Here is an 18935-nt window from a genome sequence, read left to right as displayed (position 1 = left end):
TGAGGGTTGGTAGTTAGCTAGTTAAAAAGGCTGTACCACAGTTGTATCCACAGTTCAGTGACATCCGCACCATTTTATTTCTATTTCTTTCATTTCTTCATCTCTTCTGTTACTGTGGCTATAATGTTTGCTGAAATACATAATACATGATACATGCAAAGCACAGATGGAGTGGCACAGGAATACTGATGAACTGAGGTCAAAGGGTTGTGTTTGTAGAGGAATTTACAATGGCTTCAAATGTGGCTTAACCAATCAGAATCAGAGGGCCCTATTTTAACGTTCTAAACGCAAAGTGTAAAGCGCACGGCACAGGTGCACTCAGGGCGTGTCCAAATCCACTTTTGCTATTTTAACGACGGAAAAACGGTTGGCACGCCTGGGCGCATCGTCTAAACGGGTTGTCCCTATTTTCTTAATCAGTAATGGGTGTTTTTTTGGGCGTAACGTGCAGTAAACCAATCAGAGTCTCTTCTTCCATTCCCTTTAAGAGCCAATTGCGCTCGTGCCATGACGGATTTGCTATTTACACGGTGGAATTTGGCAAGCGCAAAGACAGAACACGTCTCCGAGATGAAAACGGATCTGCTCGTGTGCGAGCAAATAGGTAGCCTAATTCTGATACATGCGATGACTATCCATTATGACATGTAGGCATTTTTATATTGAATTAGCCTACAAAAAATTCTTATGCATTGCAATCCTTTAATTTTTAATATTTGATATGTTTGTGTGCCACTGTGCGTCCCTGTGTTTAATAAGCAGCGTGTAACGCACGTTGTGGACCCGCCTATACTAACACGCTCTTTAAATAACAAAGAAAAAACATTGCGCCAGACTTTAGACCAGGTTTGAGTTGGTCTATGGCACAGTCTATTTTCAGGTCCTTAAAATAGCAGTGCGCCAGCAATGTGCCTGAACACACCTCTTTTTTAGACGAGCACGCCCATGGGCGCACAAATGGGCGCAAATGCATTTGCTAATGGACAGGAAAATGCACTGCGCCTTGCGTCGCATTGCGCCGGGTGTATGATAGGGCCCAGAGACTGGAACTATCAGTTTATCACTTATTTACATTGTGTCTACATTTTGTTTTTCTTGTGTAGAACAAAAATTCTGCTGTTTTATTGGCCACTTTGCTCAATGCTGGAAAAAAAGAAGAAGAAAAAATTGCAACATTTAATGCTTTCCAGAGCTCAAAAATAAATATGCACTGGAATTTTTTTTTTTTTTTTTTGCCAAATCAGGTGGACCCTAAACATGTACAGAAATTGATAACTAAATGTGTCCATTTAAAGTACCATAATAAATTATATATAAAAAAAAAATGTTCAGTAGGCTTGTATTGTATTGCACAGCAGTTTCTTAAAGGAAATGATTGGTACCTGTGGAGAGGAGATGTTCATGACTGTATCCTTGTGATGGCCATTAAGATGGTGGACAAATTCAACTCTGATAGATACAGTGTGCTTCTTGCCATCGGCGTCCCAGGCATTCACTGAAAACACCTCGTAAGCCTCACGAAGAGTCAGTGGTCTCTTCAGTGTAACAGTCCCATCCATGTTCACATCAAACCGCTTGTCAACAGACTGAAAGAGTACTCTTGTTTTTCCATCGCATGTATTAAAATTTACTGTCAGAAATCAGAAAGGGAATTGATTGGTAAAACAAAACATCTTATTATGTATGTAACCTTGGTTCCCTGAGTGGGGAAAGATGCACTGTGTCAGTAGCTGATGCAATGGGAAGACCCTGAAGCACATGAAAAATCACATCAATTCATTGGCTGATTGAACAAGCACCACCCTCCAAAGTAGCACATCAATGGTGGCTTAAAAGGATGCATCTGTGCCTCCTTCGATTTCTAAAAAAGGAATTCATAACCATAACAAAGCAGTATGGCAGGGTGACACTGCTTTTCTGCTCTTTTCAAGGAAGCTGCTGAGAGCTGGAGTGGGATTGATTCACAGGAGCTCTGGAGCCCACCAGGGAAACTTACCAATGAAATCATTCACCATGTCTCTAAAAAATTTAGACTAAGCAAAAGAAGCATCCAGCAGATAAGATTTTTTTTAAAAGTTATTATTATTAATAATATTCTATATTTTTGCTGTCTCAATTTACCAAAGTGATAATTTCTGGGTTTTTTTCATTCAATAATAAATAAATCGTTTTTTGACTGGCAGCGCTGCGCTATACAAATTAGCTCACATGTGTTCCGTGCTTCCATTAAACGATTCTGAACAGAACGATGCACGGGACTCGATGAAAGAGAGAAAGCGGCCAGAAGCAGTAAAATGTAGCTACATCACTGACCTGTTCAGGGCTTCAAGTGCAGGTCAGTTTCATCTGTAGATACGCTAGAAAGTTTTGTCTTTATTAACCTAGTTGAGTATTAAACTACTAGTCTCTGTTAGGCTAACATTAGCATCCCATTATTATCATCATTCAGAATACTGTGCTAAAGCACATCAATATCGATAGTAAAGTCACATTAAAAAATTTAGCAGAGACAGATATTCACATGGATTTATTGTACAGGGAGGGAACTAGAGCAGACAGCAACACAAAGTAATATGAGTAACAGGCTCGATTTTTTCAACTAATAGGTTATATATACTAATTTTGAAATTTAGGCACTTTAGAAATTGTGTTTTAATACACTACCAGTCAAAAGGTTTTTATTAGTAAGAATTTTAATGTTTTTTAAAGATGTCTCTTCTGCTCACCAAGGCTTTGTTTATTTGATCCAAAATACAACAAAAACAGTGATATTGTGAAATATTTTTATTAAAATGTAATTTATTCCTGTGATGTCAAAGCTGAATCTTCAACATAATTACTCCAGTCTTCAGTGTCACATGATCCTTCAGATATCAGATAATATTATTATTATTATTATTATTATTATTATTATGTTGAAAACAGATTAGATTTTTTCTTTCATGAATAGAAAGTTCAGAATGACAGCATTTATCTGAAATAGAGATCTTTTGTAACATTATAAATGTCTTTCCATTATCACTTTTGATCAATTTAAAGCATCCTTGCTAACTAAAAGTAATAATTACCCCCCCCCCCCAAATAAATAAATAAATAAATAAATAAAATACTGACTCTAAGGTTTTGGTATAGTCTATAGGAAATGTTACAAAAGCTTTTCATTTCAGATGAATGCTGATCTTTGGAGATTTCTATTCATCAAATAATCTTGATGTACTCAACTGTTTTAAAGGGGTCATATGATGCAATTTCAATTTATCCTTTCTCTTTTGAGTGTTACAAGCTGTTTGTGCATAAAGAAGATTTGTAAAGTTGCAAAGTCTCAAATCCAAAGAGATATTCTTTATAAAAGTTAAGAGTCAACCACACCCCCCTAAAACGGCTCATTCAAACATGCCCCCACATCTCTATGTCACTATGTGGGAAGAATTAAAAAAAACTTTATTCTTTCTGTTGTGGAGAAAGAAGGCGTAACTTTTATTCTCTCTGTTGCCACCGCTGCCATGTTGTGGAGACTAGTGATGCGCGGGTCGGTTTTTTCCCAACCCACCCCGCAAATAAAGTAAAATTTCTTGACCCGCCCCGCGCTTCGGGGACATCATGGAAGTTACGTTGCTACTTAGACTTTCGTATTGTAACCTTATCAAAGAACCTAATAAAATATGAAAATATATATTCCAAATATTTAATATAGGCTATAGGGAATTGCACTAGTGATGGTTCGTTCGTGAACGAATATTTTATGTGAACGAATTGTTCTTGTTCACGTGATCCATTGACTCATATTTCTCGTTCACTGAAGTTCCTCCCTCCACGCTATTAGCAGTGCATGCGTAGCTCGTAAACAGCTCTGTGAACTGTTTTATCCTGTCAAAGAGTTACTCAAGATGTGACGGAGCATGTGATTTGTTGAATGTAGTGAACGAATACGATCTTCTCATTCGTGAATGAGTTGAATGAACTGATACATACAGTAGCTCGTTTTGTGAATGAAATGAATGAGAGTATACTGGGTCAGTCGGCCAAGCATGTAAATCTCGATCAGCAATCAGATACAAAGTGCAGTTATAGGTACTGTGCAGATACGCTTGTTTTCATATTTAGCATAGAGAACATAACTCCACATTTAATCCCCGATTTATTAATGTGAATATATTATATATGAACTGTCTGACTAAACAATTAAAAAGTTTAATTATGCAAGAAATCCTTGTGCTTTGTTCATCTGAACAACTTATTTAGACTATTTATTTAATGTGATCATGCACACACTTTAATAAAGCCAAATCCGCTTTTGTCACAAGTGAATACGTTCGTTGACTTAAGACATAACACATAAGACACTCTTTTTCGCCACCTGCTGTGGCGTATTTGTGTAATATGAAGAAATGGTCACTGAACGAATCAGTAAACGAATCTGAACGAATCATTTTGATGAACGAACTGAAAATCAACGAATCTCTTGAAAGAATCAAAATTTCCACCACTAAATTCCACGCAACATAAATGGATTTTTTAAAATTTTGTTTTTAGTGACCCGCCCCAACCCGGCGCGCAAATAAAGTGCCAATTTCTTAACCCGCCCCAACCCACCGCGCAAATAAAGTGCCAATTTCTTAGCCTTCCAAAAGAGGACACGACTAGAAATCAGTGGTTAAGTTGCATTTCAACACTGTTCCAGAACAGCTCAACCCAAACATTCAGATGTGTGCTGCACATTTTATGGAGGATGAGGACTGTTTACTGAACCATTAGCCTGCAATGCGTCTGTGGCACAATGGCTGTATCTATAAAGTTGGGCAGTTCAAACTTTGCAAGGACAGTTTGGCGCTTCTGACTCTCAACCTGTAGTGTGTTTTTTTTTTTTTTTATACAAACCCGATTCCAAAAAAGTTGGGACACTGTACAAATTGTGAGTAAAAAAGGAATGGAATAATTTACAAATCTCATAAACTTATATTTTATTCACAATAGAATATACATAACATATCAAATGTTGAAAGTGAGACATTTTGAAATGTCATGCCAAATATTGGCTCATTTTGGATTTCATTTTGCTACACATTCCAAAAAAGTTGGGACAGGTAGCAATAAGAGGCCGGAAAAGTTAAATGTACATATAAGGAACAGCTGAATTTTCAACTTATTAGATCAATTGGCAACATGATTGGGTATAAATAGAGCCTCTCAGAGTGGCAGTGTCTCTCAGAAGTCAAGATGGGCAGAGGATCACCAATTCCCCCAATGCTGTGGCGAAAAATAGTGGAGCAATTTCAGAAAGGAGTTTCTCAGAGAAAATTTGTAAAGAGTTTGAAGTTATCATCATCTACAGTGCATAATATCATCCAAAGATTAAGAGAATCTGGAACAATCTCTGTAATAAGGGTCAAGGCCGGAAAACCATACTGGATGCCTGTGATCTTCGGGCCTTAGACGGCACTGCATCACATACAGGAATGCTACTGTAATGGAAATCACAACATGGGCTCAGGAATACTTCCAGAAAACATTGTCGGTGAACACAATCCACCGTGCCAGTCGCCGTTGCTGGCTAAAACTCTATAAGTCAAAAAAGAAGCCATGTCTAAACATGATCCAGAAGCGCAGCCTTTTTCTCTGGGCCAAGGCTCATTTAAAATGGTTCTGTGGTCAGACGAATCAAAATTTGAAGTTCTTTTTGGAAAACTGGGAAGCCATGTCATCCAGACTAAAGAGGACAAGGACAACCCAAGTTGTTATCAGCGCTTAGTTCAGAAGCCTGCATCTCTGATGGTATGGGGTTGCATGAGTGCGTGTGGCATGGGCAGCTTACACATCTGGAAAGGCACCATCAATGCTGAAAGGTATATCCAAGTTCTAGAACAACATATACTCCCATCCAGACGTCGTCTCTGTCAGGGAAGACCTTGCATTTTCCAACATGACAATGCCAGACCACATACTGCATCAATTACAACATCATGGTTGCGTAGAAGAAGGATCCGGGTACTGAAATGGCCAGCCTGCAGTCCAGATTTTTCACCCATAGAAAACATTTTGTGCATCATAGAGGAAGATGCGACAAAGAAGACGTAAGACAGTTGAGCAACTAGAAGCCTGTATTAGATAAGAATGGGACAACATTCCTATTCCTAAACTTGAGCAACTTGTCTCCTCAGTCCCCAGACGTTTGCAGACTGTTATAAAAAGAAGAGGGGATGCCACACAGTGGTAAACATGGCCTTGTCCCAACTTTTTTGAGATGTGTTGATGCCATGAAATTTAAAATCAACTTTTTTTCCCCTTAAAATTATACATTTTCTCAGTTTAAACATTTCATATGTCATCTATGTTGTATTCTGAATAAAATATAGAAATTTGAAACTTCCACATCATTGCATTCTGTTTTTATTCACAATTTGTACAGTGTCTCAACTTTTTGGAATCGGGTATGTATTTAAATAATTTGCATCTGTATTTTTTATTTTTTTGCATTTGCATTTAAATAATTAGCAATGCTAAAAGAGAACTGATGATGGGACTGATAGCTGGCCAGTCAGAGCACACCTCGCTTTTTCAGAACGATGACCTTTGAAAAAATCGATGCATTTCAGAAAGGCAGGGGAATGAGGAGCAACAATAATGTACATTAAATGGAAAATGTGTTTTTTGAACCTTAAACCGCATAAACACATTGCATTACACCAAATACACAAAATAATGTTCTTTTTAGCAGCATCATATGACCCCTTTAAATATTTATAATAATAATAACAACAAATATGTTTCTTGAACAGCAAATTAGCATATTAGAATGATTTCTGAAGGATCATGTGACAATGAAGTCTGCAGTAATGATGCTGAAAATTCAACTGCGCATCACAGAAATAAATTACATATTAAATATATATTCCAATCGAAAGCATTTGTTTTAAATAGTAAAAATATTTCACAACATCACTGCTCTTGCTGTACTTTGTATCAAATAAATGCAGGCGAGCAGAAGAGACAGAGACATTGGGGTAAATGAAGAAAAGGGAAATGGAAGTGAAGGTGCAGTGCAAGAGAGAACTTTTAATTATTTTTCACGGCCCCAGACTAAGGATTTAGACCTTTTTTATGTGATGGCATACAAATAATAGGGTTGTCAGGTTTCAGAAATTGTTGTGGACGTATAGGCTATATACAGGAATTAAGGGACCAAATTTGCACCTTTGGGGGTACAACAGCTTGTCACTGGAATGACATGTTTGTCTTAAGGTACTAATATGTACGGTGTACTGCTACGGTGTCAACCTGTTGTGCCTCAAAAGGTACGATTTTGACCCTTTTTTTCTCTGTGTGGCCTGGATGAGTGTGAGATTTCCCGGCCTGAAATTGTGTCCCAGTCCGGCCCTGCTCCAGGATCTCTGAGGTTCAACCACAAATGTCTCTCAGTTGTGGCTCAAAGTTATGTGGAAAGATAACTCTCACTGCGAGTTGCTTGAAATTCTAACAACACAAGGGGCAGTTAAATTGCTTCATGCATATGAAACATCAGAGGAGCGATGTTATGTCCTTTTGAGATATGGGTGATGTAATGCCTCAGGGGGTGGCTCTAGCAGCATTAACCAATGCATTGGTGATATCCAATGAATGAACAGTCTTAAGACAATAATAACACCTGGAGGATGCTTGCATAGCACAAGTTACTGACACAGCATCAGTGGCATATATCATTTAATAACATTTATTTATGAGCTACAACACTTACACTTGAGTGAGACAATTGAACAATGATGACAGCAAATCTAGTAGATACAGTGCATGTATACAATTTGATTGAATGTAATAGTTAGTTAAACATTTTTTTTAAATAGAAGAATTGGTGTATGTAGAGATCATTCAGCCAAATACTAAAAAATATTTAAACAAAAGCTCTCAACATTAATTTGCTAGAGATATTTGAATATAGCTTACCTCTTCCTAGTGTTTTTCCCTTGTAAAGGTAATCTCTGCACACTTTAAAAACCAGCAATTCCGACTCTAAGCCAGGTGTACATGGAGACTCCTCCCCAAATCCATACAAAAATACCTAATTTGAAATGCAATAAATATCATTCATTAACATATATAAACTTGAATTGATTAATTTTGATTTATTAAACACTTTTAGGCACAAGGGTCTACAGGGCTGCCAACATTTGAGTTCAACTTGGAATGAAAATATCCAAGGCGGATAGGGTGGGGGTTTGGTTGGGGTTATATATAGAGTCTTGTCTGACATCTGGACATGTTTAGCAGTAACCAGTTAATGTTATGATGAATGGTGCTGTTTTTATCATAAAATTATGTAAAATAACTGTTGCTGTGCTGCAAAACTTATAACTTTTCAACACAACAATAACAACTTACAGTGAAATAATTTTTACAAATAATTGCAATTGAATTTCAAAAATAATTTGATACCAAAATTATAATATTTTTCTATTAATCTATTAGTCACCAACACTGCATAATTCACATCTGAATACAAAGTATATTTTTCCCCCTCCATTGCTAGTTACTAGGTCAGTCATTGCAATTTCTGAAATTTGTATTATGTAGCCTAGCAAGTAGCACAAGCAAACAGAGCATCCATATAATCACTAAAAGCTGTCACTGACAAAAAATTATGCAATCTCAGTGTTCTGTTATAATCAATGGGGCTCTCTACAACGCACAATAGATCTCTTATTTGCATCATGTCTATGTCAACACTTACAATGAGATTATTCTCAAGCTTGCAGGAAAAAATCTGATGTTTTGTGTGGTGAGAAAATTCTGACCAACTTGAACAATGGCCAAACAGAGGTGTTCAAGAAATCAGCAGACATGTCTGTGATTGGCTCCATTGCTCAACGCCGCAAAACATGTTGTAAAAATAAATGTTTGATGCTTTCAAGAGCACAAACACAAATAAGCACTGGCAATTACCAAATCTGTTTGCTAATATCCTATTACAGTCAACTTTTGTTTTTGTCTGAGGGTTTTCACTGCATGAGAAAATGGACGTGTGGTGTGAGAACAGTGTCAGTTGCATGAGTCTCATGCTGAATGCATGAGAGTTGGCAGCCCTCAGTCTATATGGGTTAAACTGTGGATCATTTTCCATTATTTTGACACAAAATGCATCCAGTGACTGCATCTTTCAAATTACATGAATTGTTGTCTCACTCAGACACAAACAACACCATAATTCTATAGGCCACTATTACTAACAGCTAGAGCCAGCACAAACTGTCATTTGGCATTAAAATAGTAGTCAAGATTTACTGAAGATGCGCAGTGACGAATTAGCACTGGAAAGGCATGGACACTATTATATTTGTGCCTGACCTTATTAAGTTGGCTTTAGAAAGTCAACTTACTGAAATGCTATTTAAACTTCTTATTAGTGGTGCTTGCCAAAGGTGAAGCATCACTATTACTATGCTCCGTACTTATTATTATTAGTGGTGCTTGCGAAGCAAAGCAGCACTATTATTATCTTGCATACTTATTCGTGGTGCTTGCCAAAGGCGAAGCATCACTATTACTAGGCTGTTGGCTTATTAGTGGTGCTTGTCAAAAGTAAAGCATCCCTATTACTATGCTCCACGCTTATTATTAGCACTATCACTATCTCACCGACTTCTTCTTCCTTCTGTACAAACTTCGGCGTGTAACTCATCCTGCACTGTTTGTCACAGACCAATGAAAGAGGCCTCAAATTGCGCAGATTATTGAGGAGAGGTGTGCTATGACTTTTATAAGTGATCGGGCGTACGATGTTCGCACAGTGGGCAAAAATCAGCCGAAAAATACCATAGACTTAACATTGCAACCAACTTTTGACGAGTCTTAGCTCAGAGAGAGAATTCCGCAGAAACATGTAAATCACCACATTTGAAGAGGCTGGCAAGTTGTGCGAGACCATACCCCGCAGTGGGGTATAAGATGTACCACTGGAGCACAAGAGCACCCCAGATTTGCCCCTTAGATATACTATGGTGAGGGACAGCCCATGAAACAGCATCTGAACACACGTTTTTCCTACTATGGTAATTTACATAGGAATTTGTCATTGAACATAACTCTACATTGCAATGTCATAGAGACACGTGGGGTCATTTTACTCAGACAACCAATCAGACTCTCTGGATCATTATGAAGCTGTCAAGCCACGCCCTAGCAACCATTTAGGTCACCTTAGCAACTGATCCCATAGGCTGCCATTATAAAAGGCCCAGATTAATATCTTTGGATCACAGTGTCATTGAGACATGGGGGTGGACTCGTTTGACTCGGGGCAGCAAACAGCCAAACATAAATCACCATAGACACTTCCTAGCCACACCCTAGCGACAACTGTCGAGCACCCTAGCAACCTAAACCCAAAGAGGCATATCTTCAAATCTGAATGTCATAGAGACATGGGGGTTTGTTTATATCATTCATACTGACAAGCAGCCTTTGGAGTATCATCACTGGCAGCTACCAAGCCACTCCCTAGCAACCAAACACAGTACCCTAGCAACCATTTAGCAAGTCCTATATCTTTGCATCAGAATATTGTAGAGTCATAGGAGTTGGTTCTTTTTGACTCATGCTAGCAAATAGGACTCCCAACATGCTATTTATGCTAGCAATGAATAGCTACATGCTAATGTGATTAGCTAAGTGCTAAATCAGGCAAAGAACATGCTAATAACTCCATAAAACACCATAGAAACAATGTGTGACAACTAGCAACCGCCTAGCAACGCGAGCACAACCACCCAGAAAATCTTAGCAATGCAAGTGCAACCACCCAGATTACCCTAGCAACCGCATAGCAACACCCTAGAAACCATCCAGAGTATCCTAGCAACTGCATAGCAACACCGTAGCAACCACCTAGAATACCCTAGCAACCGCATAGCAATAACTTAACAACCACCCAGAATACCATAGCAACCACATAGCAACACCATAGCAACCACCCAGAATACCCTAGCAACCACATACTCAGGTACACAAGCAACCACATAGCAACACCCTAGCAACCACCTCAGTTCCTCAGCAACCATGTAGCAACACCTTAGCAACCACCCCGGGTACCCTGGCAACAGCATGGCAACCACCCAGAGCACCCTAGCAACCACATATTGACACCTTAGCAACCAACCAGAATACCTAAGCAACTGCCTAGAAAGACCCTATCAATTACCCAAAATACCCTAGCAATTGCATAGCAACACCATAGCAACCACCCCAGCTACCCTGACAACTGCATAGCAACACTCTAGCAACTATACCAGGTACCTTAGCAACCACATAGCAACACCCTAGCAACTGCCCCAGGTACCCTAGCAACCGCATAAAACACCATGGCAACCATCCCAGGTACCATAACAAACGCATAACAACACCCAAGCAACCATCCTGGTTACCCTAGCAACCACATAGCAACACACTAGCAACCACCCTGGGTGCCCTAGCAACTGCATAGCAACATTTTGGCATCCACCCAGAGTACCCTAGCAACCGCATAGCAACCACCCTGGGTACCCTAGCAACCACATAGCAACACCCTAGCAACTGCCCTGGGTACCCTTGCAACTGCAAAGCAACACCTTAGCAACCACCCAGAGTACCCTAACAACCACATAGCAACACCCTAGCAACCACCCCGGGTACTAGGGCTGTGCAATTAATCACATTCGATTGTCATCCGTATCTTGTCAGTAAAGCCGGTCCCGTGATTAGTACTAAATCAGCATCACCTGCTTTCAGATTGAGCCGCTTTCACTACACAGAGCCGTAGTTCACTGACAATTAGGCAAAATCGCCCTCATAAAGATATCGCCTAGCTTGTCAGTGAAATACGGCTCTGTGTAGTGAAAGCTGCTCAATCTGAAAGCAGGTGATGCTGATTTAGCACTAATCATGGGACCGGCTTTACTGACGAGATGCGCATGACAATCGAATGCGATTAATTGCACAGCCCTACCGGGTACCCTAGCAACCGCATATCAACACCCAAGCAACCACCCCGAGCACCAGCAACCACATAGCAACAGCTTAGCAACCACCCCAAGTACCCTAGCAACCAACCCGGGTACCATCTATCTATATATGACAGGCTGTATTGCCTTCGAAACCATCAAACTTTAAGCTTTTGAAACTACTTTAAATTTCAAACTATTTAAGACTGAAAACCATCAAATTAAAACTTTTTAAAGCTTTTTAAAGCTTTTTAAACTTTTTCAAACTTTCTGGTCCGTCTTACTCAAGTTAACTTAAAATTTGTCTTGACTAACTTTTTACCTAGTTGAATATGCATTTGTACGAGTTTCCCTTTCAGATGCAAAATTTATGGGAGGAAAGTATTCAAATTAATCACGCAACGAGATTTACTAACGTTCATGGTCGTCAAATTACTGATATTTGTGCCATTATTTAACGCCCAACAAAACATGTCTTAAACTATTTTGTGCTTGAAATGGCTGCAATTGTTGTTGCTAGGAGGAAGCACTGCAGAGAACAGAGAGCGTGTGCTAGAAGGGAGAGGATTTTTTCCTACACATACAGTATTAATTTATTTGGAATGGCAGAAGAAAACATTATCTGAACAAATCATTTGCCAAGCCATGCTATTTTTAATTTGGTTCAGGTAATAAAAAATGACTTGGAACCCCCAACTAGGAGTCATGCTGTCAAGGAGACACCAGCCTCGTCAGGTTCCACCAATCAGACTGCACACTCACAATCACCCGATTTCTAATTCTCTGCACCTGCTGCACTTAATCAAGACCCATATAAAGCCACTATCACTTTAACTAACCTTTGTCTGGTCTCATAGTCACTTCAAGTTGAGTCTGTTCTTTTGTCAATTCTTCCACATGTACAGCATACATACAGAGAATTGAAATTGCGTTACTCTCAGACCCTTGGTGCATACAGATAACAATAACAATAGAGCATAAAAATACAAATAGATACAGATTATCCAGATTTTATTTATGAATAGGTCTCAAGATGGCGGTGCAACAGCAACTCGCAGTGGCCGCTCTAGATCCAAAAGATGCTATTTCTGTGTTTTTAGACCGTTCTATGGACAGCAGTACAACCAATCATAAAAAAAATAAACAAAACATCCTCAAAAACAGAAAAAATAATCCTAAAATTGCACTGCGAGACGACCTGCTGAAGAACCTACGCGCTCTTGGCTTACTACGGAGATCAGGCCCCCAATCCCCTGATGCCTGAAACCAGGGAAGGGGACACCAGAAGCGGTGTGAGAGGAAGCATAAGCGTTGGAAGAGAGCGGGAGTCTGCGCTAGGCTAAAAACAAACCCTAGCCGGCCGGCTCTCCCGTCTCTCATGCTCTCCAATGTCTACTCCCGGGACAATAAATTGGACTACATTCAGCTTCAACTAGCTACATGAAGGGAGTTCAGAGACTGTTGCATCTTTGTTTTCACAGAGACGTGGCTCAGTAACAGAATTCCAGATGCCGGCATTCAACTAGATGGGCTTTCTGTGTTTCATGCCGACAGAGACAAAGATCTGTGTGGTAAGGATTGCGGTGGTGGCTTGTGTGTTTACATCAACACAAAATGGTGCACAAACTCTGTACTGGTCTCTAGATACTGCTAATCAATAGTGGAGTTTGTGACTGTTAAATGAAGACCTTTTTATTTACCACGGGAATTCACCACAGTGTTTGTAGTCCATTGTACATGTACATTCCTCCTAGCGTAAACGCTAGTGCTAAAGCTAACGAGGCACTCTGTGAATTGTACGGGGCTATCAATGAACTACAAAACACACACCCTGACGGACTGTTTATTGGTTTATTGTTGCGGGAGATTTCAATCACGTGAAGCTCAAAACAGTACTCCCTAAATCCATCAGTACGTGGACTTTGCAACGAGAGGGACAAACATGCTGGATCTTGTTTACACAAACATTCCTGGCGCGTACCGCGCAGAGCCCCGCCCCCCACCTTGGCTACTCAGACCACATCTCTGTTATGCTGATTCCAGCGTACAGACCCCTTGTCAGACGCGACAGACCGGTTCTGCAGCAGATTAGGACCTGGCCGGCAGAAGCCATTTCTGCTCTCCAGGACTGCTTTGAGCAGACTGAGTGGCGCATATTCAGAAAGGCTGCAACAACTTGCAACTCCATCAACTTGGAGGAATATACGGCATCAGTGACCAGCTACATCAGTAAATGCATTGATGACGTCACAGACTCCAAGACAATCACTACACATGCCAACCAGCAGGCATGGATGACTGCGGATGTGCGTGCACTACTAAAGTCCCGTGACTCTGCCTTCAGAATGGGCGATAAGGCAGCACTAAGAGAACCAAGGACAAAACTGTCTCGGGCAATCGGAGAAGCAAAGCGCGCATACTCTGAGAGAATCCACAACCAGTTTAGGGACAGCAACGACACTCGGCGTATGTGGCAAGGCATCCAAACCATCACCAACTACAGGCAATCACCACCTGCCTGTAACAATGAGGTCTCCCTTACACTGAATGACTTCTACGCACGTTTCAAGGCACAGAATGACACCATTGTGAGGAAGTTCATCCCCCCTCCCGACGATCAGATACCGTGTTTCTCCAGAGATGATGTGAGGAAGACTCTGAGCAGAGTTAACCCACAAAAAGCTGCGGGACCAGACAAAATTCCAGGCAAAGTGCTCAAAGGGTGTGCAGACCAGCTGGCTGATGTCTTCACTGGCATCTCTAACACATCCATGCACAGCACCATCGTCCCAGCGTGTCTCAAGGCTATCACCATCATCCCTGTGCTAAAGAAGTCCACAGTGTCCAGCCTCAACGACTACTGACTCGTTGCACTCACACCCATCATCATGAAGTGCTTTGAGAGGCTTGTCATGAAGCACATCAAGAACTTGCTGCCCCCCACACTGGACCCACTACAGCTTGCGTACCACCCAAAACGCTCAACAGATGATGCCATCACAACCTCCCTACATCTAGCTCTCACTCACCTGGATAAAAAAGACACATATGTCAGAATGCTGTTCATAGACTTCAGCTCAGCATTCAATACAATTATTCCTCAGACCCTGATTGAAAAGCTGAGCCTGCTGGGACTGAACCACTCCCTCTGTAATTGGATCCTGGACTTTCTGTCAGAGAGACCTCAGACAGTCCGGATCGGAAACAACTTCTCCAGCACCACCACACTGAGCACTGGAGCTCCCCAAGGCTTCGTGCTTAGTCCATTGCTGTTCACTTTGGTGACCCACAACTGTGCAGCAATGCACAGCTCAAACCACATCATCAAGTTTGCTGATGACATGACCGTGGTGGGTCTTATAAGCAAAGGCGACGAATCAGCTTACAGAGAGGAGGTGCATCGGCTAGCGGATTGGTGTAAAATCAACAACCTGTCCCTGAACGTGGACAAAACTAAAGAGATGGTTGTTGACTTTAGGAGATCAAATACCAACCACTTTCCGCTGAACATCGACGGCTCCTCTGTGGAGATCGTAAAGAGCACCAAATTCCTTGGTGTTCACCTGACGGAGAACCTCACCTGATCTCTCAACACCAGCTCCATAGCAAAGAAAGCTCAGCAGCGTCTTTACTTTTTACACAGACTGAAGAAAGCACATCTCCCACCCCCATCCTCACCACATTTTACAGAGGGACTATGGAGAGTTTTCTGAGCACCTGCATCACTACCTGGTTTGGGAATTGCACCATCACAGATCGCAAGACCCTGCAGCGGATCGTAAGGACAGCTGAAATGGTCATTGGAGTCTCTCTCCCCTCTATCACAGACGTTTACACCACTCGCTGCATTCGGAAAGCCATTATGATTACTAGTGACCCCACACACCCCTCACACCAGCTCTTCACCCTTCTGCCATCCGGAAGACGGTACAACATTTGGGCCATCACGGTCAGATTGCAGGATAGTTTCTTCCCTCGAGTCATCAGACTCCTCAACTCCATGTGAACTGACCTGACAACTACATTCACACATACACACCCCTACTATAAATACTTGAATTACAAACAGCATACTTTGCACATCCGTACATTTGCATAAAATCTACCTTAATATTGTGCCTTGTTTATTAATATTGTCACCTGTTCTATGTATATATATATATATATATATATAATATATATATATATACATATATTGTAATGTCCCAGGCTGTTGCACTGTTTCATTCAGGCATGCTCATACGCAATTTATGTAGTCTGTACTGTACTACTTTTTTTTTTTTCCAGTTTTAGTATTATGTTAGATTATTTAAGAAAATAAAATAATTAATAATATTCTAAAGCACAGTACAATTTGAGTTTTGTAGTTAATGTTGTCTTGTGTAGCACCATGGTCCTGGAGAAACGCTGTTTCGTTTCACTGTGTACAAGCTGTATAGAGCTGAAATGATAATAAAGCCTTTCTGACTCTGACTCTGAGATTAAATATAACATACAAATATACAATAAGGACTTATTAAAATGTTAAATAAAGCAGCACAAGGCACATTGCAGATAGAGTGCAAACCTGTGAAGTAAACAAACAGTGCAGATAAAATGACTGTAATGCAAGAGAGCTTATTCAGTCTGATTAAAGTGACAAAAAGCTCAGAGAGCAGTTCTTTATGAAACTGTCTCTTACAGACCATTCAACTGGTCACTTACAGACAATTCACTGGACTCTACCCACCTCGGATACTTACCTCCCTTTCCCGGTCCAATCCTTATGCTGCGTTCAAACCAAACACGAATAGAGCGTCAAATTCGCGTCTACCGCGTCTAGTTTGCCGCTTGAACATTTTGAATGCATGAAGCGAAATTGACACGCGTCTGAGGCGAAATCCGTTTCTTGTGGGAGGGGCAAGTGCTAGGCGGTTGTCTGTTTGCATGATGGCTGATGATGATCGAGCATTCGAGGCTTTACCACTTTTCCCTGCACACGTCCTCTGAATAAACACATTATCTTGTTAGCGAAAAGTAGCTATATTAGGGGAAAAATAGTTGTAAAAAACGGCGGGAAGGCCGTGGGTCGATAAACATGTACGTAACTCAAAAGTTAAATGTGTATTTACAACACACTCTTCCAAGCGAGGTCCTTTTTATTCCTGTCTCTATAGAAATATGAACTTGTGTCATATAGCTCCGGGTGACTGCTCACTGACAATATCAGTCATTCCTCCATGTTGAATGAGTGACTCCTGAGCAGGCTCCTGATTGGTTAACGCTGCGCGAATTGACGCCAAAGTTCAAATTTTTCAACTCGGGCGTCAGACATGAATTCGCGTCAAACTCGTAAATGCAAATTCCGCGCCGCGCTAAACGCCTCATTCGCGCCGCGAGACCTCCAGACGCGCGTAAACGCGTCTTTACATTGACTTAACATTGAAATCATTCGCGCCAGACGCTCTATTCGCGTTTGGTGTGAACACAGCATTAGACGATCTTGCCATCAGAATCAGCACGACTTGAGCCGATTTCTACCCTGGGCTGAGTACGCACAGAATTCCTGCCTCAGCACTCCACCGGCCTCACCCCCTTGCAGTGTGTACTCAGCTACCAACCTCCCCTACTTCCATGGTCCGGAGAGCCATCGGAAGTACCAGCGGTAGACTTCAGGTTCAGAGAGAGCGAGAGAGTTTGGGACTCAGCACATGTCCATCTCCAACAGGCAGTCCGGATGTTTAAGACCCAACCGAATGCCCGTCGCCTACCAGCTCCACCTTACCAGCCAAGGGACACAAGGTCTGGCTGTCCACATGGGACATCCACCTCCGGCTGCCCATTCATAAGCTGAGTCCCAGCTTCAATGGTCCATTCACCATCAGGAGGCAGATAAACAATGTCATGTACCAACTGGACTTACCTCCCACTTATTGTATCACACCGTCATTCCATGTTTCCTTATTAAAGCTTTACATTAATCCTGTCACTCCTTCTTCCACAGGACCTGACGAGCCTGACTTACCTCCTCCTCCTGAGATCACTGGACAGGACACCATCTATTGTCTATTGCATTTTAATTATGGTGTAGACAAACAAATTAGATTGTGATCTAGTGTTGTCATGGTACCAAAATTTCAGTATTCGGTACCGATACCAGTGAAAATCCACGGTTCTCGGTACCAATTTCGGTACCAAAGCAAAACACAAAAACATTAAAAAATTTGACTATACTTTCATTAAATTCAAACTGTGTACATATTTAATTTTAAAGGGCTTTTGAAAACATTTTAGAGTTATTCAGCGAAGAATAACATCTAAGTTAGCTAAAAACCCAGAACTGCTTTTCTGACTGATATGACACAATGTTAACCATTTGTTCATTCTCTAAAACGCATATTTTAGATTCATAATTCTTTTAAAAGCCTCTTGTGTGTAAAAATAGTAAATAGCATCATGTCCTCTTGTTTTTTTAACCTAATAAAAGTTATTGGAGCATTAAATAGTTAATAAAGAAACTTCATTCTAATGCTCATTATATTTATTGTAGTTATGATTCATTATACGATTAACTACTCTAATAACAGCATTCATTTCAATCCGACATTCAAATTAAAATATTTTATAATATTCATAACAGAAGCGGTGTGTTCCACAGTCTTCCACTCTATTTTTGGCGGCATATTTATGCAAATTCATTTTCTGCCAGCAGGAGGTGCTTGTAGAGCGTGAGAGAGGTTTCCTCAGAAACGGCTGTAATCAAATAAGCACTCCTTTCCTTAATTCCTCCTTTTGATGTAGTCATGTCTCAGTGCATTTATGAAGAGAGCACATCTGCGCACCTTTTGGATAGCGCATCAAGAACAGGGTTAACCGGGCACTCAGTACCACCAGTACTTAAAAAAACCTGGTACCGTAATGTTTTCATTTTTTTAGTACCGATTTGGTACCGAAGTACCGGGTCTTTTGACAACACTATTGCGATCT

General features: G+C 40.7%; 1 protein-coding gene across 2 annotated transcripts in view; it reads right to left on the bottom strand.

Moving 5' to 3' along the window:
• The window catches only part of LOC109107158 (cadherin-4-like), a 129577-nt gene that overhangs the window by 24118 nt on the left and 86524 nt on the right, over positions 1-18935 (bottom strand). Inside the window, exons 2-3 of one of the 2 annotated variants that reach the window (XM_042728464.1) lie at positions 7942-8056; positions 1386-1633 (exon numbers count right to left, since the gene is read on the bottom strand). The exons of the other annotated variant lie outside the window; for it this stretch is intronic. Coding sequence (XP_042584398.1) covers positions 1386-1633; positions 7942-8056 — 363 coding nt within the window. The remainder of the gene's footprint in view (positions 1-1385; positions 1634-7941; positions 8057-18935) is intronic. 2 annotated transcript variants of the gene reach the window in all.

Source organism: Cyprinus carpio, chromosome B7 (assembly GCF_018340385.1).
Source record: "Cyprinus carpio isolate SPL01 chromosome B7, ASM1834038v1, whole genome shotgun sequence".
Taxonomy (NCBI): domain Eukaryota; kingdom Metazoa; phylum Chordata; class Actinopteri; order Cypriniformes; family Cyprinidae; genus Cyprinus; species Cyprinus carpio.
This window is presented reverse-complemented; position numbering and strand designations above follow the sequence as displayed.